This window comes from Colias croceus, chromosome Z (genome assembly GCF_905220415.1).
Source record: "Colias croceus chromosome Z, ilColCroc2.1".
Lineage (NCBI taxonomy): Eukaryota > Metazoa > Arthropoda > Insecta > Lepidoptera > Pieridae > Colias > Colias croceus.
This window is the reverse complement of record NC_059568.1, coordinates 7662490-7684245: the sequence shown is the minus strand read 5'-3', so window position 1 is coordinate 7684245 and position 21756 is coordinate 7662490. Positions and strand designations below refer to the sequence as shown.

The 21756-nt window shown below is 36.0% G+C and overlaps 1 protein-coding gene across 3 annotated transcripts in view; it reads left to right on the top strand.

Annotated features, from left to right (window-relative positions):
* LOC123705069 (disco-interacting protein 2) overlaps nucleotides 1-21236 on the top strand; it is a 62625-nt gene extending 41389 nt beyond the window's left edge. For all 3 annotated transcript variants that reach the window (XM_045653649.1, XM_045653648.1, XM_045653647.1), the window contains 11 exons: nucleotides 153-464; nucleotides 3263-3455; nucleotides 8282-8494; nucleotides 10273-10442; nucleotides 13427-13630; nucleotides 14341-14562; nucleotides 15747-15955; nucleotides 16335-16566; nucleotides 16696-16805; nucleotides 16884-18490; nucleotides 18593-21236. In XM_045653649.1, the coding sequence (XP_045509605.1) occupies nucleotides 153-464; nucleotides 3263-3455; nucleotides 8282-8494; nucleotides 10273-10442; nucleotides 13427-13630; nucleotides 14341-14562; nucleotides 15747-15955; nucleotides 16335-16566; nucleotides 16696-16805; nucleotides 16884-18490; nucleotides 18593-18845 (3725 nt within the window). In that variant the 3' untranslated portion in view covers nucleotides 18846-21236. The remainder of the gene's footprint in view (nucleotides 1-152; nucleotides 465-3262; nucleotides 3456-8281; nucleotides 8495-10272; nucleotides 10443-13426; nucleotides 13631-14340; nucleotides 14563-15746; nucleotides 15956-16334; nucleotides 16567-16695; nucleotides 16806-16883; nucleotides 18491-18592) is intronic.
* The last annotated feature ends 520 nt before the right edge of the window (nucleotides 21237-21756 follow it).

Genomic DNA, 21756 nt, shown 5'->3' with positions numbered 1-21756 from the left:
ATTATTTTAAAGAGGAAAACTGTTTGATAATAAGTTTCTTAATTAGTCGAAGTTTACGTTTCTCAAACTAGTAGTTCTAAAGTTTTGACAGGAACTTGGCTTATAATAAGGCAGTCATTTATAAACAGTCTTGACATAATATCGTCCAACAGGAAAGCTACTCAGCCGCTCACTGAAGATCGCGTACGCGTTGCTCAACAAAGCTTTTACATCGAAGTCCAGCAGCGGGGGGCCCATAACAGGGGACAGTACCCTGAAGCCAGGGGACAGAGTGGCGCTAGTGTACCCTAATAATGACCCGATAAACTTCATGTGCGCGTTCTATGGGTGCCTTCAAGCAGGGGTGGTGCCGGTGCCTATAGAGGTGCCGTTGACCAGGCGGGATGCGGGGCTCCAGCAAGTGGGATTCCTGCTCGGATCCTGTGGGATCCAGTACGCGTTGACTTCGGATGCGTGTTTGAAAGGTGAGTTCTTACATTGAAAATAGTTGGTGCTTTGAGTTGTGAGAGAGTTGGTGTTTGGAGCGTATTTCAGATATTTCGTTATTTAAGATTTCATCAGAGCGAGAAAAAATAAAAAATTGGACAAAAAAATGTAATAATTGTTTTGATTTTTGTTTCTTAGTTTTTTTTTTATATATAAATATAATCAGTTTGTGTGTGTGATCGGTAAAGAGTTTAATTTTTGTCAACTTGTATCAATTGTGTACATGAAGGCGTGACTGTTACTTCGGTAAAAACAAATAGCTATAAACTCGTCATAACAACAACTGTAAACATTTTCATAATTGTTTTTATTGGAACAACTGAAAGAGCGATGCAATAAAGTTTTCATTTGATCTTATTGTAGAAATAAAAAAATTCTTTCATCTACACTAACTAAGCGGATGTCGGCTACGTATTGAAGTGAAATAAAATTTAATAAGTTTTGAAGCTCCGAAGTATCGTTTGTGAAACTGGATTTCTTGTGAATGCAATCAGTCTTTGCTGTGAAATGTTGTCAGAATTTTCATTTAAGCTTTGGCCATATTCCGCGAAATTCACGTAAAACCGTGTTGATACTGAAACCAGTCGTTTGCCGTTATTGGATTGCGTTTTCAATATGCGTCAGGTAACATTTTCACCGTTCGCCTAAACCAATCGTTCTGAAATTGAAATGGTTTACTCAATTTGCGTGTTAATAATTCGGTTTGAAACTTGTATATGTTTCGAACCAAATTTTTATTTACGTTATTATTGATAACATTTTCATATTTATTGAGTCGAATATTAATATTTTATTTTATGTATTCCACAGATTGGTTTTCGAATGAATCTTAATTAATTGCTTCATTGATAGCGGTAAATTGAAATTAGTTTTGGAAGCCCTATGAAAAAGATTATGTTTCCCCAAACGATGAAATTAATATATATTTTCCAATTGAATGATTGGACGAAGGAAATATAATAGCAGTATTAAATCATATTCGTCCATCAAATTGATTGAATAGGGAGTACACTTGTATTTGCAGTGTACTGTAACATGTCTTGTGCACAATCTCGTTACAGACGCCAAATTTTTCAAAAATTTAATTACCTATTACATATTTGTCTACGGTACTAATGAAATTGTACCGTTCTTGTTGAAGATTGAACCCAATGAAGAGTACATAAATCTTGTTAAATATTGTTTTGTTATATCATGTACGTTACGACTAGGTATCATAATATGCACTTATGAGAAGCTGCTAGTTTTATATTAATAATGTACAATTTTTTTATCGATATGTATCGTATCTTTAGAAATAAAAACTTAACAGGGGTGAATTCCAGTAGTTACAACCAATAAAGATTCTTGTTTCTCACAAGTGTCTTGTGGAGAAAAATAACTAGCTCCACGCTGTGACAATCAGTCCTACATTAATAAGTACAATACGTCTGAATTCATTGAGTCGGTCGGGGGTGGCAGGATATTGGAACTCACCACCCACTACATGACCGAAATAAACAATAATTAATTAGTAAATAATAAATAATTATTAAGAAATCAAATAATTTTAATGATGCTTTAATAGAAACGGATGTTTTTTCTTATACATCCTGTCGTCTACTGGGCAGAAGACTGAGATCTCGTTAAATATAATTATTTACTGATTGATTCACATCGGTACTTTAATATTAGTTCAATATTCATAAGTTAGAATACTACCAAGGTTTTTTTAAAAACCGAAAATTTACCTCACCTAAATAGGTGAGTACTAAATAGTAGGGTTGGTAAAAATGAAATAAACTTGTATGAGCTTTATTACTGAAACTTTCTATCATCATAATATTTTAAGCTATTGCATAGCTTCAATCGCGGGCCTTGAGCGCGGGGACCGAATCGAGAAATTCCGTAACGAAAAAACCTCACGCTCCCCACTCCGACGGGCGGAGTTGTGGCTTGAAGGCATAGCATGCAAATTGCAATAGCTTTACCGCGGCAGTCCCCGAGTGCCACGCGTCGTTTTTTATATAAGATATAATATATGAGATAATAAAACATGTTTATGTTAGGGTATTTACAAATTGTCAAGTTTTAACGGACCAGTTTTACAGAACAGATAAAAGCGGTTAGGTTAGAGCAGGGGAGGGCGCGTTCATATTTGAAAATAAATTACTTTTGGGTGAGTGCCCTTCAGCACAGCGTTTGCTTTAGTATCAAGAGCTTACATATAGGTGATGCGAGTACGCATTGGCTATCTTGCTTCTAGTGGAATTAAATGTTGAGAGGTAGGGCGACTTGCGTTCTAAAACAAATAAGGAATTCTTTCCTTTCTAACTGCTTTTAGCATGATTCCCGCTACACTGTATCGGGACGGGCATGAATAACTTCATACAAAAAGTATATATAATAATGTTTGATCACGTCCCGGACGGAAAGCGACAGCTCATGCCGAGGTCGTGATCCCCTTCATGGGGACGCCCTTGCGCATGTCGCTACCATCTCGAACCTTCCGTTCACCTACACGTCCGCGTTGAGATGTATTAGACCTTCTGGCTAACACCGAGAGACAACTCAAAAAGAAGGAAAGAAAATACTTTTTTTTGCCAAAAACACACTATATACAAAATTTATCTTAAAATTTAATGAGGCAAATAGACACAGCCTCAGCAAAATGCTGAAAAAAAAAAACAGCGCTGATTTACAGGCAGTACCAATGATTGACGTTCGTCTTGAAAAGCCCCGAACGGGACACGATAGCGTAAACCATCCTCTTATTTCTTGTGTGTAACCGGCACAGGGCTGCCGAAAACATCTTCCGGTGACGTGGTCTCGTTCCGCGGCTGGCCGTCCCTCCACTGGGTGTCGACTGAGAAGTTGCCGCGGCCGCCGCGCGACTGGATCCCGCCGCCGCGCCCCGCGGAGGACACGCCGGCGCACATTGAGCACACGTCCGCCGCGGACGGGTCGGCCATGGGCGTTATTGTTACGAGGTGAGTGATGTAGGAGAAAAAAAATCTTAAAAAAAAGAAAAAAAGGTGAATTTTGTAAAAGAAATTATGATCTTGATACTTGGAGAGACCATATAAATTAAAAATTGTATTTATTTCCATCCTTTTCTGGTTTTGAAATGAAAAGTGATCTTTTTGAATAGAAAGTACGAAATGCAAATGCAAATCAAACGGAGGACAGATTATGCCCGTGTCAAGTTTTGTTCATATTTTTGCAAAAATTAGAATAAAATAATAAACAACACAATATGTTACGTTTCTATCGATTTAAAATTGAACTGTGAAATATTTCTATTTAATTTTGCTTAAAAAAGTCATTACCCTGGTTGCATAAAGTAGATGGACCTATAAATTTTCTAAGTTACGACCATACCGTGAGAGATGTCATAATTCTATATATGTAATATCTTTATTCCAATAAAGCGTGGGATTCTCGAAAATGTGCATTTCTATTCTATATCGATACAGTGAAGCCTGATTCTTATGTCCTATTCACACATATTTACGTCCGAGGCGCAGTCGGATTTATCGTTCGATTATTATTCAATGTTAACAAACAGTTTTTGCAGCAAGGAGCAAATCGTAATTTACATTTCCAATCGTCTAGCTAAAAGTACTGAAATAGCAAAACCGATAGATGTTAACTCCATATTTGATCTTTTTTTGAACGATGCGGACTATTTTGCCAAAGTTCACGGAACAATTGCTCATTAAGCCGATTCATAAACTGTTTGCAACATTGTTTTCTGAAGCGGCTTTATTGGAGTTCTTCATTGGATAACTGTTTGGAATACATCCTCTTGTATCATGGATGAAATATTCTAGAGTTTTTAGTCTAGCTAGTCTAGTTTTCCTTTTTAACGAGTGCTATTTTAAATTAAATGGAATTTCGCAAAAACATTGGAGATCTTTGAAATTGGAATGTAAATGAAACTTGATAGTTATAGACTCACGTAAGCCTAAGCGCGCACCACGATTTTAATTTTTGCGACACGATTTCAAAAACGCGCTGTAGAAAATCGCAGAGAGTACGGTGCGCGCACAGCGATAATTTAATAGTGATCCTTACTCACTTTCATCGTGGATTTCGTACAAGTTGCTTGTCTTTATTTACTACTTCGGAGGATAAGAAGAAAAAAACAAGAAAATTCGTCTATATTAGACTCATTATTTTACAGCAGATAGAATTGTCAAAGGTTTCTTTTATCCATACTAATATTATAAATGCGAAAGTAACTCTGTCTGTCTGTAAATTTGGTATAGAGATATTTTGATACCCGAGAAAGGACATAGGATCGGTTTTATCCCGGAAATCCCACGGGAACGGGAACTATGCGGGTTTTTCTTTGACTGCGCGGGCGATGCCGCGGGTCAGAAATACAATGAACTTCGGATGTATCCCAAAAAATTCTTTGGCTATTATAGAATGAAAATTCCGCCAAAAGGCCGCCCTTTGTGCTTTTTTATTTTTTTTATTATTGTAACCTTTATGTATATTTTGTTTCTTGTACAATAAAGTGTTAAATAAATAAATGATTACTGAGTTTATGTTTACCAAACAGTACCTACCTATACCACTACGATGTTTACTGTTGGACAGACGAAACACAAGTGAAGTGCCAGCCGGGCCCGAGTGTGCGATTTTATTATCGCAGTGCGCGCGGTACCATACAATTTCATATTCTGCATTTCATTTTGGCGACAATCGCGTCGCGAGCAGTCGCAGCAAAATGTGACAAATCACAATTTTAAAATCGCTGCGATTATTTAAACGTATGTGCGCGCATTCTCATAGTAACTCATACGTTGTATTTCTGCGATAAAATAATCACGCTGCATAAAGTCGTGGTGCGCGCTTAGCCTTAGTGGATTCTAAAAAATCTGCATGGTTTTAAAATGGAAGTGGATTGTGTTACGTGGGTTCGAAATAATATTTGATGCCAGAGAATATTGAATAAAATTCGTCGCCGGACCAAATTAAAGTTCTACATTAGTTTTTTTTTACCTTTTCTAATCACGTTCCATATTATTTAAAATGTATAAACTGGAAATGGATTTCATAATGGCAAATCTTTTTCGAGCGCATCAAATGTAGTATTCAGACAGCAAAACATATTTGGAAGTTTCACAAAATGTTTAACGCCACACTTCTATTTTCATTTACGACTAGCTGCTTCGCGCGGTTTCACCCCCGTGGCTGAACCCCTGTTGGTCGTAGCGTGATGATATATAGCCTATAACCTTCCACGATAAATGGGATATCTAACACCGAAAGAATTTTTAGAATCGAACCCGTAGTTCCCGAGATTAAAGCGTTCAAACAAACAAACAAACTCTTCAGCTTTATAATATTAGTATATATTGATACCAACAACCACTTTTTGAGAGTATAAATAATATTCCGTTATTAAATGTTGCATTCATCCAACAATAACATGAAGTGTTGCAACAACATAGTTGGCAGTGGACAATAAGCGCTAAAGCTGATTTAATGAAGTTTGACTCGTCGTTAACTATGCAATTGTAAAATTCTGAAACCGACCTGAACATTTATTACGAAGCCAACTCGCTGTAAAGTCACGTTGCTTCAATAAAATGAGACTGATGTCTTTAAATAAAACAAATGGAGACGAAAATAATTTACTGAACTACTTTAGTTATTGCTACGCAAATAATTTGTGGCGTTGGGCACAAAAGCACAGGCTTTATGCTAACGAATTCAAGAAATAGAATAAATAGTCTAAGCAGCACACGCTGATCTGGTTAAAAATTAGTCCTCATCAGTCATCTGTATACCATAATTTACTGTATTAAAAATAACTATCAATTTTGCTGTTATTGGAAGCAAGAGTTTTTTATAATGTTAATTTAACTTTGAGAAATACATCAATGTATCACTAATTAAATTATAATTTACCATCATGTATGACGTGCTTATTCGCTTAACCGAACTCAAAAAAATAGGTAGTTGCAAAGTGAACCAGAGCAGAGAACTATAAACACTTTTTACCCTCTAAACTTCTTTTAATTCGTTTACTCTAAGAGGAAAACATTGTCTTAAATACTTTCTCGTTCGGTGTAATTATTGCTCTAAACAGTTAATGAGTCTGTGCCCTGTGATTAATAATACCGGAGTCGGTTGTACAATTGTCGCAGACTTAACTCAAATACGAGCATTGTAAGCGTTTTGTTGTTACCGAAGCTATAGCAGTTTCATTACAGAAATACAGTTCTAAAAAAAGAGTTCGGATATAACTCATTAGATGAAATGCTAAAAAATAAAACGTTTCGAGTGCATCTAGAACCCTTTATGAAAGTCGTAAATTAATAAAGCGGTAGCGTTGCGATGGCGACAACTTAAACTTTCAATTTAACTTTTTATAACATTATTTTTATGCTGCTATTTTAATCTTGCTAGATGTTTGAAGTTTAACCGTTTCGCTTTAAAAACAAACGTTGGAAAAATAGGGTCGTTTCATAATTGCATTTTAATTGGAAATGTGAGTACAGTCACGGGGGTGAAAAATTAACATGCAATTTATTGTCGGATAGCGGAGATTGCGGACTGTCCGGGTCGTTTGGACATTAAAAAGACTATTTGTCGCAATCGATGCCGCTTTACTTTATACTAATAGATTCGCACTCATCGCAAATATCCATTGAAATGAATATAACATTGCAATTGACTTTAGAACGTTAAAATTTTTATTTCTTTCAATTAACTCCCGAGGTTACTCTATTTATAAAATTGTAATGTAAATGTTTGGGTATAATTAACCCAGTTATGGCAACTAGAATTTAATATTTTTTTTATACTTAAATCTTCAACGATATTTTTATCATAAAGATTTAAAGCATTAGCTTCGTTAATTAACGACCAGAGGCATAACTCAAAGAATATTTTTATTTTGTTATTTTATTGTGATTATTTTTAAACTATTGTGTAATTAAAATAGTTAATTGTGATCATATTAATTACATTTAAACATTTATTATTTCTTAATTGTAATGTGAATACATTTAATAATGTATTATAGTGTGTTACATTAATATTTAATATAGTATTCACTTCCTAGATACAAGATAAGATCAATCGTATTGCGAACTTAAAGCATATTAGGTATATCAAATGTCGGAAGGCTATGCAATCCAAATTATATGCACAATTATAATTGCAGTTATTAGTTATTCAACGTAAAACCCTTTGTGGTTATTTTTATTATTTAGGTTATTAATTTGAAATTCATGTTCTAATTTTATTAAATCCATGAATTTATCAGAAGTATTTCTCTAATTAATCATGTAATTCGAAAGATCATGTTGGACGTCATATTGAAAGATCATTTGGGAATCACTACATGTACTCCTAAAGTGACTTTCAGAAGTAATATTCATCAAACTTGGTAATGAGCAGACATTTTCGTATTTCGTTTATCGTGAACCCAACGAGACGAGATAAAAAAATGTCTTTCTATTACCAAGTAACACTGCTAAAGTGACTGATTTTTCTGTCAGCTTTTTCTGTATGCAATATTCCTGTCAAAGTCGCCCGTCGCGACGAGTCGACCTGTCGTACTGTGGTACAGGTAAATATGTTAGGGACATTTCGTATTGACATTAATTTACATTATTACGGTCGATCATAGACTTTAAAGCTCTCTTCACTATCGTGATTGCGTCTACTCGCTTAACACAATCCTTTACCTTTGTAAAGAGGGCCCATTGGTTTGTTTATATTCTTACTCTTCTTCTTAAATTTTTATCTTGCCTTTACAACACAATGGTGTACATGAACATATCCACTATAGGGCGTCAATGCTGGCCCACTGTCGGATGCTGTCCGTGGCGTGCAACTACACGGAGGGCGAGCACATGGTGTGCGTGCTCGACTTCAAGCGCGAGACGGGGCTGTGGCACGCCGTGCTGGCGAGCGTGCTCAACGGCATGCACGTGATATTCATACCGTACGCGCTCATGAAGGTCAGCCCCGCGTCCTGGATGCACATGATCACCAAGTACAGGTACGTTCTTCGACTTCTGTTCTGTTCGACTTGTAAAAAATAATTTACAGCTTTTATTAACTCAGGCCCCGGAATCACAGACACAATAGAAAATCTATTGTGTCGTGGACCGATCGGGCCGCTTGGGGCTCAATGGGTTATAGTAATAAGCAAGATAAGAATCCATCGAACCAAAAATACTTGTATAGATAGATCTGTGCAGAGTCGTGGAACATGCTTCAGCCGCCGGGGAAGGTATTTACCACGTATGAATTTCAGTATTCACATGCTACTAAGCTTGTGAAATGTGTGGGGTGAGGTGCAATGGAGGAGGCAAACTGTTACAAATATTTGAACATTTCTCGTTGAAAATGCATAACATTAAACAAATTCAGATGTTTATCGTACAATTTTGTAAACAAGTATCGGGAACTCGAATCATCCATTAACGTTTTATAAAACATTTTCAAATTGTATGAAGATAATTGTTGGAAATTGTGCAATCATGGCATAATTAAAATTAAATATAACGAACATTTTACATGCAAAATTAATATTCGTAATTGAAAGTACAGAGAAAATGATAAAATGTTTCGTATTTTTCCGCTGAAACACAATCGAAGTGTTAATTGAATGTTATTACGTTATTAACTGGAAAGCACACTAATGAAAAGTTTTTACGGGAAATATTTTGCGAAGGTTGCATGCAATATGTTTTATACAACAATTACTAAGCGCAGTTAATAAAAGTTGAAGTGCAGTCTAGTTTGATGACGTCACGCGAGGTCTCGAGGTGATGAAGTCATATTGAAAAATATAATTAATTATAACAATTTGTTATTTAATAGGAGCATTTTTATTTTCTCAACAATTAAACTTCCCTAATAATTTTATGAACATTTGATAGTTGAGCTCCCATCATCCCATCAACGAATAATAACATGATTGATGTGTCAATATTGCAATTCATTTATTATGTATAAAATACAAAGGACAGTTGCGGCAAAATCTGAAATGTCTATTATTATTGCTATTTGTTTTACCAAATATTGATGATACATTTTCACGAGGAAATATTGCCGCTAAATGATTGATTTGGTTAAAATATCAACCCATTGAATGTATTTCGATGAAATTCACATAAATGAATGTTGCGGGAAGCACTTGAATCTTGATAGTGTATGAACTATGAAGTGCTTAAATTTGTAGAATATCTCATACTAAGCCCGACAATTGACAAACCACATTTAGCGGCTTTGAAATGTATGCAAAGCATTTCAAATTGTAATTAATCACACTTTATAATATTTAGTCTCGATAGTGGTTTAATGTTGTATAGAATTTGCAATTTAATTTTCCATATAAGTTACAAATTACAATATACAGAACTAGGCTAATATGCCGTGATCTGTGAAACTTGAAGATCTCGGTTCGATCACTGTTCTACTCAAATATTGTAAAAAAAAATATCTTAAGAAGACATATTTTCTTAAAAGAAAAGCGAAATTTTTCTTCGAACGGACTATTTACGCACAGTACGTTATGGGCCCTCCACACAATGGGCAGTGTTGGCCTAACCAATGATAGTCGGTGTTTGCCGCCAATACTGCTATTATGAATAAACATCTACAATGACGGCATCATTAAAATTTATCAAGAAGAGGCAAAATTTTAATGATACCGTCATTAAAATTTTGCCTCTACTTGCTTGCCCAATGCTGCTCATTGATTATGTGGAGGGCCCATGACATACAGGTTGGAGTAAAAGCATTACGTAATTGTTTCACGATGGTTGTTAGGGCATCGGTGGCGATAGTGAAGTCGCGCGATCTGCACTGGGGCCTGCTAGCGACGCGCGACCACAAGGAGATATCGCTCAGCTCGCTGCGCATGCTGCTCGTGGCGGACGGCGCCAACCCGTGGTCGCTGTCATCGTGCGACCAGTTCCTCTCCGTGTTCCAGAGCAAAGGTTGGTGTATGATTGTAAATTTGAAGTTAAACTTAATTAGGCGCGGCGAGAGTAAAATTTTATGGTAGCGTCATGGCAATACCGTCACGTCATGGACTAAGGACGATTTTGGTATCTTGAATCTTGCCAAAGAAATTTCACTTCTGACACGTGTGCTAACGCTCTTTTTCTATTAATAGATCCGCGCGATCGACATATATACCTCTCCGCTATTACAGACAATTTTAAAAGTTTTGTAATGAAACGTAATCCTAAGATCAATACACTAATCTGTACATCCGTACATAATCCGTAACACCCTGTATACAGTTATAATCATTATGTATCTTGTTTTCCGCAACATTACATCAGTCAGTATCGACATTCGAAATCGCAAATTTAACAATATTTCCAAAAGTTTTCAAACTTCGGTCAAGTGAATGGTTCATTGGGACGACAATAAATCTCATTTTGCAATATCAAAAGATGTTCCGTACGTAAGATTGGTTGCAAATTTAATACTTGATATGAAATATTATATCGAAAACTTCCCCAAGTTTGCAGAACTTTTGGAATTTTTTTCACGGCCATACAGCAAAAAATAATTTAATTGCAATGCAAAATGAGATTTACTGTCGTCCCAATGTACTATTTCACTTGACCGAAATTTGAAAACTTTTGGAATTATTGTGAATTGATTGTCTTGACTGACTGGAGTAATAGAATTTTAACTTTTAAGATTTGAATAGATTTAGGTACTTGTTACAAACTTATCATTTGAACACGAAAAAGTCGGGCGAATAATGTACCTTTCAATTTATAAAATAATTTTCTAAATGGTTTTTAACTTCAATAAAATTAACGTACAAGCATTTAAGTGAAATCTTAATATTCTTATTTAGGTTCTCCGTCTTGCAAATCTAAGTAAAATCGAAACAAAATTTTATCAAGATGTTCTTTAATAACGACATCAATTACGGATTGAAATACTAAATACTCAACAAAAATTTTCGAGCAATTAGAATAATTTGTATATATTTTTAGTTCTACTTAATTATTACGTTGTTTTTTGAAATTTTATTAAAGTTTTAATGGTAAACGCTTAACAGCGGAATAGAAGCGAAAAAATAATTTGCATGTAATGATGTCATTATCTATTCATTGCCTGTTCATGGCGTTAATTGTGATGAACGTTGTTGCTATCAACTTCATGAATAAACATGCAGGTAACTACAATATACTATCAACTTTAAATAACGTTTATTTGAAAAACCCCGTTAGGAATATTAAGTTTTTTTTTGAATTGACTTGTGAATTTTCGACTTTTTACTTTCAATAGAATGAAGACTAATTTTTTAACGTCTTTATTGCATTTAACAACCACAAAAATATGATAAAACTGTTTATTAATCCTACTTTATCGAGTTTAAAATGAATATCGAGCATATTCTGAAAAGCAATCTAAATACTAAAAATAAACTAAAACCCCTTTTAATCTAGCCATATCAGCGATTTCTTCAATATGCAGCATGTTAGAGATTAAATTTCCAATAAATTTTCAGAGAAGCGCTCAGCTAGTGAGATGCGAATATTTAGCGAAGGAGCGTCGAGATTCTAATTTTTTATTAAAAATAAAAAAGAAACGACGATAATATGTGAAATTGAATTTTCAGTCGGCTTCTCATGGAAATTAAAACTGTTCCCTTATGAAGAAAATTTGTTTTACTCCTTTATTATGATCTCATGAAATACTATATTCGCATAAGCTTTTACATACGGATCCTTAAATAAGAATACATTTCAATTCTGGAATACTTACTATGAAGGTTAATGTAGGTATATTTAGTAGCAAATTAATCATTGCTTATTTATCATTCAGGAACGAAAAAGCAACGCCGTGTAGTTAAATATACAAATAAGTATATGAATTCTTTTAGGAATTAGATGAGTTACACTTCTATTTTTGTTATTGAAATAGAAACAGAAAACATTTTACCCCGTATGTATTTTTATATTTTTAGGTTTCGAGCTAGAATTGAGTAAAATGTAGCATAACTGTAAAATATAAAATAGAAAAGTTTATTTTTTAGTTCATTTTTCACAACAAGTTGTTTCGACTTTAAGTTATTTGATCAACTTTTTTTATAAAATACTTTGAAAAATATTTGATTTCACTCTGAAACAAAGATCCTTGCAGTTTATTTGTTATATAAAATAAAATATTTCCATTTTTTGCAGCTTCTATATATAGTCTCTTAGCACGGAACGTTTTTAAAAATTCATAGGTGCAACGTTCTCAAATGCAAACTTAAACATTTTATGCTGAATAAAATATAACAAGGTATATTCAAATGCGCATTGGGATTGTCATGTACGTATGACATGTAGACAACGTTCTTGGAACTAAATATTTTTGAAATTTCCTCCGTCGCCGCAATATTCTCAGTTATATGTCCAATGTTTTAACCCCCGGACATTTTATTTATTTTCATACATCCATGATAAACTAGCTGACTCAATCAACATCGTCCTATCTTCGTGCAAATTGTCAAACTCGTTTATTTAATTTAGCTATTTCTTTAATTTTCCTTTTCCTGAAAATAACGAACACATCAAAATAAGAATTATCGAAAACAATCCAAGCGTTCAGGTGTTAGACGACATGTGACATTCGCCAACCCGCACTTGGCTAGCGTGGTGGATTGTGGCCTGAACCCTTATAGGCTCATGTCCCAGCATTGAGAAAATAATATATGGTTTGATGATGATGATGAAACGAGCAAAAAGCAAAGTTCTATTGAAGTGCAATTTCTTTAGGCGCGTTGAGAGTAAACTTTCAAGGCCGCGTCACTACAATACAGTCAAATCATGAAGATATCTATATATTATATTGTTTTGGTAATTTAGCCACGATGTTGGTATCTTTGAATATTGCCAAAAAAGTTTCTTTTCTGACACGTGCGCTCAACACACGCTCTTTTTCATTGACACGATTTACAAATCAGGTGTGCGCGGCGACGCGATATGCCCGTGCGCGTGCAGCAGCGAGTCGATGTCGGTGTGCGTGCGGCGCGCGGGCCGCGGCGGCTCGTCGGCGGGCCGCGGCGTGCTGTCCATGTCGGGCCTGTCGTACGGCGTCGTGCGTGTCGACGCGGAGAACTCGCTCACGTCGCTCACGCTGCAGGACTGCGGCCAGGTTATGCCGTCGTGTGAGTATGATACTTGAATGATTGTAGTGGTGTAAATTGTGTTCCTTTTTGAATTAATTGTTTTGTATAGACTCGATTTACAATGGGCAACGTTGACCCAACAAATGATGGTTAGTGTTTGCCGACTAAAGCATTATTATGTAAATCCACAATGACGGCCGATCATAGACATTTAGGTCCTCTACACTATCGTGATTGCCTCTACTTGCCCAAAGCTGCCCATTGTGAGGAGGGTTTTAAAGGTCTATAAGGATAAAAGTAACATAGTGATTTATAGATATAGCTTTCATTGAAAAATTATAAACAACTCGTTTTATACAATCATTGTTTAAATGTGTATATAATTGCTATAATGTGTATGTGTATTATGTATTACGTAGGTTTAGACGTTTAAGCTGTAGAGCTTCGAGTCACTTAATAGCACGCTCTATCGACTAAATGGCTTAATGGATTTGAGCTCGAGAGGTTTTGTGATTACGCTCGTGCGAGTGATACTAGGGTGTATTGAAATCTTAAAATAGGAATACGGTTTTTTCATGCAGATAACAATGCCTTCAGGAGATTGCATTTATTTCACTTAATTAAAACACATTATGATATTGAAACGTACTTTACATAGTACTAAATTTATAAAAGAAAAAGCAATTTAATTTCACATTTTAAAAATAAAACAGTATTTTCAAAAAATATACTCGAGTTAACCTCAACAGGCGTTATCGTTGTGGTAAAAATGGAGGGTCCAGCATATCTCTGCAAGACGGACGAAGTGGGCGAGATCTGCGTGTTGTCCGGGGCAACCGGGTCCGGGTACTGGGGGCTGCCCGGGCTCACCAACACTGTGTTCCGGGTTCGACCGCTGGATGCAGATGGTGAAGCAATTGGCGAGGAGCACTATGTGAGGAGCGGTCTGCTGGGATTCTTGGGGCCCGGAGGTGAGAAACATTTTTTATCTTTACAGAACGGATGAAGAGGATAAGATTTGCGTGTTGTGAGGGGCAACCGGGTCCGGAAGCACAAGGCTGCAATAATTTATATCTCAAAAAATGATGTTCTAAATAAATAGTATTTTTACATAAAGGTCGTTGACGTTCCCACCCGAGAAACAGACGACATTTTAAATTACCTGTATACATTTTGACACTTATTCCGTCATTTATGCGTAACATAATCCTTATGAATATTGATAACCTTTGTAATATCGATGCTTCAGGCAATTATATAATATATTTATAGCTTTCCCCTCTTTGTTCTTTCTAATACGTATTATTTATCAATTCTATCTGATACAAAGATGAATGTTGAAGAATGTTTAAACATATAGGAGAATTTCACTTATGTGTATTCTAATTCTAAGAAACAATTATTTTAAACGCTCATTGTGCCATACAGTAAATTTCTCATGGAGTGAAAGCTTTGCCTAAGAAGTCAATCAATAGGTTAATACAGCGATAACCCATAACCCTATAAAGGCATTGACAATTATGTCCGACGTTAAGACTGTAATATACTTTAAAATAGTAATATGATATTATGTTCTATTGTTAATATTGTTTCTTTCAATAACTTGTATTATTTTATGTGTACGTATTGACATGTTGCAAAACGTCAAATAATTTTTTTTGAATCAAACGTCGTTAGTACACCTACGCGTTCGTATGCGGCAGCGAATCTCTGCGAAACTACTGCGTAGCGAAATATCTGCGGAACGTTAGTAAACAGCAATGTTTTCGCAACTTTTTCGCAATGCGTCTGTGTAATGGCCATTTCGCAGTTCCTTGCGAAACAAAACTGACAAGGACGCAACTATTTCATCTATCTATGTGCTAGAGTGAGACATATCTTATGCGAGAACCTGCCATACTACTGACAGATTTTTCGTTGTTTCGCTGCCGCACGCGAATGCGTCGGTGTACTAACGGCGTAAGTCTTCATAGGCAAACTAGACTATGCTTTTATATTTCTATATTGTTTATAGAAATATAAAAGCATAGTTTTAAAAATTTTAGAAATTTTATCACAAAATATTATAGAAATTTTGTTACAGAGATATAATCCAAATTCTGTAATTTTAAACGTAATTTTAAAATAAATATTCCACAAAAAACAATTTCACCAGGTCTCGTGTTCGTTTGCGGTTCCCGCGACGGGCTGATGACGGTAACCGGCCGCAAGCACAACATGGACGACATCATAGCGACCGTGCTGGCAGTGGAGCCGATGAAGTTCATATACCGGGGGCGTATAGCGGTGTTCTCTGTGAGGGTGCTGCGGGATGAACGGATTTGTATAGTGGCTGAACAGCGCCCGGACTGTGGGGAGGAGGAGGTGAGATGGATTGTGACGGGTGATTTTTGTAATTGTTGGACGATTTTGATCAAAATGTTGTGTGATTTGAGTATTATCTGTAGAGGAGTGAGTGCTAAAATTACATAAAATCTCATAATACCTAGAATTATATTACTCTCTTTGTGTACCTATATTTATACGTAGTTACCAACATTGAAAAATGTTTTTCTTAATTTGCGTATCAGTAATTGAATTCAGCTTCTACTGAATTCAATTTATTTAAATAAATAAATTGAATTGAACTATTACTGAATTCAATTTATTTAAATAAATAAATTGAATTCAGCAGAAGCTGCTTAAAACGATTTATTTGTTACGGATTCCAGTCTCAAGATAATAACTTGTTTTTTTTTTTCAGTCATTCCAATGGATGTCACGCGTCTTGCAAGCGGTGGACTCGATTCACCAAGTGGGGATATATTGCCTGGCGTTGGTTCAGCCCAACTATCTGCCCAAAACACCTCTCGGTGGTATACATCTCAGCGAGTGCAAGCGAAGGTTCCTTGAGGGCACTCTACACCCAGCCAATGTGTTGATGTGTCCACACACGTGCGTCACTAATCTTCCAAAACCAAGGGAAATACACTCGGGTATGCCATTAATCAACTAACTCGTTATTTATTTGGTTATAATTTTATTGGTGCGTGTTGAAATAAATAGTTTCTTTTTAATTTGCTCTTGGATAAATGTGATGTGTTTAAAAGGTATTCATTTTGTAGATGTCGGTCCCGCATCCGTCATTGTTGGCAACCTTGTTCAAGGCAACCGCCTTGCATCTGCGCAAGGCCGCGATATGGGATATTCTGATGATTCGGATGCAGCTCGCAAGGTATATTTCTTTTTTTAATAAAACTCAATAATATTAATTTGAGCTTAATTCTTACAATTTTAATTCTATTTGTTTCAGTATCAATTCATATCTCAAATCCTAAGATGGCGCGCGCAGAGCACATCGGACCACGTTATATTCACGTTGCTGAATTCCAAAGGAGCAGCTACTAAAGTTCTCACATGCGCTGAATTGCACAAAAAGGCTGAGAGAATTGGGAATCTTTTGTTAGAAAAGGGGCGTGTCAATACTGGCGATCATGTCGCTTTAATATTTCCCCCGGGACTTGATCTCATTTGCGCATTCTACGGCTGTCTCTACGTCGGCGCAGTTCCGGTGACAATTCGCCCGCCGCACCCACAAAACCTCCACACGACATTGCCAACTGTACGAATGATCGTGGACGTCAGCAAAGCCACACTAGTCCTCTCTAATCAATCTGTGATAAAGTTACTACGCTCAAAAGAAGCCAGTAACGTAATCGATAGCAAGGCGTGGCCCATAACCCTGGACACTGATGATATGCCTAAAAAGAAATTACCTATCTTATACAGAGCACCAACGGCTGAAATGTTAGCTTACCTGGACTTTAGCGTATCTACCACGGGAATGCTGGCTGGTATCAAAATGTCGCACGCAGCAGTCACATCTCTATGTCGTTCAATGAAAATAGCTTGCGAGCTCTATCCTTCGCGTCATATAGCGCTTTGTCTCGATCCATACTGTGGCCTCGGCTTCGCTCTCTGGTGTCTCAGTAGCATTTATTCTGGTCATCATTCTATTCTCATACCCCCCTCTGAGGTCGAAATTAACCCTGCATTATGGCTCAGTGCTGTCTCTCAATACAAAGTGCGTGACACTTTCTGCTCTTATGGAGTGATGGAATTGTGCACCAAAGGCCTGGGCAGTTCAGTGAATCAATTAAAAGCTAAAGGCATCAATCTAGCCTGTGTCAGAACATGCGTGGTCGTCGCTGAAGAACGACCTCGAATAAACTTAACGAACTCCTTCTCGAAACTCTTCTCAGCTCTCGGCTTGAGTCCGAGAGCCGTGTCGACGTCTTTCGGATGCCGCGTGAATATTGCTATATGTCTACAAGGCGCTTCTAGTCCTGAGCCATCAACTGTCTACGTAGACCTGCGAGCTTTGCGAAACGATCGCGTTTCGTTGGTCGAGCGCGGTAGCCCACATTCCCTCTGTCTTATGGAATCTGGAAAACTATTACCCGGTGTAAAAGTGATCACAGCCAATCCCGAGACTAAGGGTCAATGCGGGGATTCCCATTTGGGCGAGATCTGGGTGCAATCGCCACACAACGCGAGCGGGTACTTCACTATTTACGGCGACGAGAGCGACTACGCGGACCACTTCAGCGCGCAGCTGGTGACCGGCAACACGGGAGAGGTGTACGCGAGAACGGGTTATTTGGGCTTTTTGAGGAGAACTGAGATTAGTACCACTGGAACTGGCGATGACACTTCCCTCATATCACGCGATAGTGATACTGAGTCACTGGCCTCCGCGTGTGGCAGTATGGGAGGCTTGATGTCCGACACGCACGACACTCACGATGCTGTGTTTGTGGTCGGAGCGCTCGACGAAACGATTATGCTGCGCGGGATGCGCTACCATCCTATCGATATAGAGAATTCTGTGATGCGATGCCACAAGAAAATAGCTGAATGGTATATATTTTAGTTTTATTTCTCAACTTAACAATTAAAGACCATTTCATATTTATTTAGTTAGTAGTTACTCAAAGTAATGATTTATTATCTTATTTCCAGTGCCGTTTTCACATGGACCAATCTACTAGTAGTCGTGGTAGAACTAGACGGTAACGATAGCGAAGCTCTCAATCTGGTACCGTTAGTCACCAACACGGTGCTCGAAGAACATCACCTCATAGTCGGCGTCGTGGTCGTAGTCGACCCCGGAGTCGTGCCGATCAACTCTCGCGGCGAGAAACAACGCATGCACCTCCGAGACGGCTTCCTTTCGGACCAAATAGACGCCATTTATATCGCATACAACATGTAATATTCACCCAAGCACGGAATACGCAAACGGTCCGACACAGTCAAACGTAAACCAAAAAAGTGATCGCACAATCGTCTGTGGTTGTCCGAGCAATGTGTCACTGTTTGTGTATCTCCTTGCGCCACCACGCCATACTTTAATCAAAGATTCGATCACATCAACACTGTACCTACATACGGTGTCCCATCGGTTATTATTAGTGTCAAGCATAAATATACCGCCGATATAAAATCAGTGTTTAGCTTTATTATCTTATCCCTTAAGACTTTTCTAATGTATCTGTAATGAGTGTTGTTGGATTACGTAATTTAAAATTACTGCACATTATTCTTTGAAGCGAAACATAATATTATCACTTTTAAATATCGATTATCAGTCATGTCTAGAAACAGAATCCATTTTTTTGTAATGTTTCTAGGTGTCATTAAAGAAACTACTCGAGCTGTAAGAGTAGGTGGTTTGTCTGATATCGACACAAGACTGATTAAAGTCTGAATACTTTGTTTAATATTAATTTAAGATCACTTCAATAAATATCTTGTGTCACGGTGTGTGCCGGATTTCACTAATGTCGAATAAGAAGTAAATTAACACAAAATAGACAATTGTTAGCACATAAATCCCAATTTAGTGGCGTCTATCGCTCTTCATGTAAAATGATGTTGAATTATCTTCTATTAGCATTTTAAGTAGGGACGTATATAAATTATTATCGTAATTGTCTTTGAGCATGCATACAGCTTGTATCGTTCTATTGTACACAATTATATTGTTGTGATTATTGTGAAACAAGTAATTTTTAATGTTAGTTCGTATATAAATGTATTACTACCGATAAATATAATAGCGTTAGTGAGTATTGTGTAAACATAATATATTGCATTTAATGTCTTGATTTATTTCACGTTTGCGTTATGTATCTTAGACAATAAACTTGACTGATAGGGTTCACGGTCCGCGCAAAAAGTACAATGGCCTTTAATAAAGAACTGAGCTCAATTCAAACCAATGGTTCGACACTTGGAGCCCAGTAGACTACGACTTGCCACCTAGGAATTGGAATAAGCATCGACTGTTGAAAATCCTACCTTACTCAAAAATAATTACCTGTGCAATGTGCATCACTGTGAATGTAAATAATAAATATCAGTAAACTTGAAGTTCTATTTAAGGTAACTTTGTCGTAGTCTACATAAAGCTTTAGCAGTTTTTACTTATACATTTACATTTATTTTTAATCATAACTTGTGCCAAGTTTCCATTATAGCTCATGTGGATTTTATACATCCATTTTTTAGGTACTAATGGTTGTAGTGGAATCTTAGTGTTGAAGTTAATTTACGCAGCGTTTTTTTAGCTTTTTATTTTATAAGCTTGCTTGCAATATAGATTTTTTTCTACACGTTTAATATATGTGATATTCAGACAAAAAAATACTAATATAAAAACACACTATGACTCTACTTAGCTGTTATGAATCACTTCGAACAATAAACATAATATTATTGATTCGCAAGTAGAAAATACGCAATTTTCACAATTGTACGTGAATAAATGTAGCGTAGTGTAAGGATAGCTTAATTTTTATTTGTTATCTGTATTCCATTCCAGTATGTTTTGAATAGCAGATAATTCTTAAATATTCATTTTATAGATCATTGAATTATTAAATTTAATTAATTATTTACCGATATTTCTTTATAATCATATTTTATTTAATGTCATTATTTATTGCTAAATTGTACATATAATTTTGTTATTTATTTTTACGTTGAATGGTTCTGTTTAGCATAATATGTTGTTTTGATAGGAGTCACCGGAGTTGTGTTAGAATTTTATTACATGTAAAGGATTTAGAACTTTTATTTACAATCGCTTGATTTCATCACTATAAAGGAATGTTTTATCGTATAATTATTTTAAACATAGTCATCTTACAATGTAAGTATACAAGTAGTTAATAATAATAACTCAAATTAATGTTTAATGAACAAATGTCTTATTCATAATCCTATTTCGTAACTTATTATTATTATGCATAATTTGTAGGTACGAGGTCCGGCAGTGAAATTTAACCAATCTATATGTCATAATAATAGTCATTGTAAAGTGTTTGTCAGAACAAAGTTTAATCAACGCAACCAATCACTTATAATGGTATTGTAAATTTTTAAAATAATAATTGTCATATGTGATCTAAGTGATACAAATAATGTGCGCACAAAATTGTAACTTTTCGGCAATAACTTGTTATAAAAATATTTTAGAAAATTGACATTACTTATGTATCAGAGTTTGTACGACGTCGCCAAAATGGCCTGTTAGGACTTTGTATCCGCTTTACAATTGTGATTATTTTCTGGAACATGAATAAATAAACTTGCTCTTTAACAATTGTTTTAATTCATTTTCAATCTAAATAATAGTAGAAATACTTACTACCTTAAAGATGAAGAGTAAGTAAAAAATGGCTTTCCGAATAAAGAAGCATCTGATCCTAAGTGGCTTGTAGATGTGTAACGAGGAATGTGTTACTTAAAGAACTATACATATAATAATATTGCTTAATTTAGTTTGAAGCCTGAAAGCGTTTGAAGCGATACTATTAGATATTTACTAATAGGTGTATTCCTCGCTACTCCTTCCAATCCTCGCACATTATTTGTGGAAAAGCACTCTTAGAATGAGCCGGATCGCGGTGTTACACGAGATCCGAATTAAGATCGATCTTCACCCATCTGATAACCAGAGACTTTTTTAATGAAATATAATACTTAACAAGTGAGGATACAATTTTGTTTATAAGAAATTTTGTATAAATCTTAGCATTTGATATTACTTTTATTTATAGTATCTACCTACTTAGTTTAATGTACGAAATATTAGACGCTTTAGTATCATGATAGGTTAT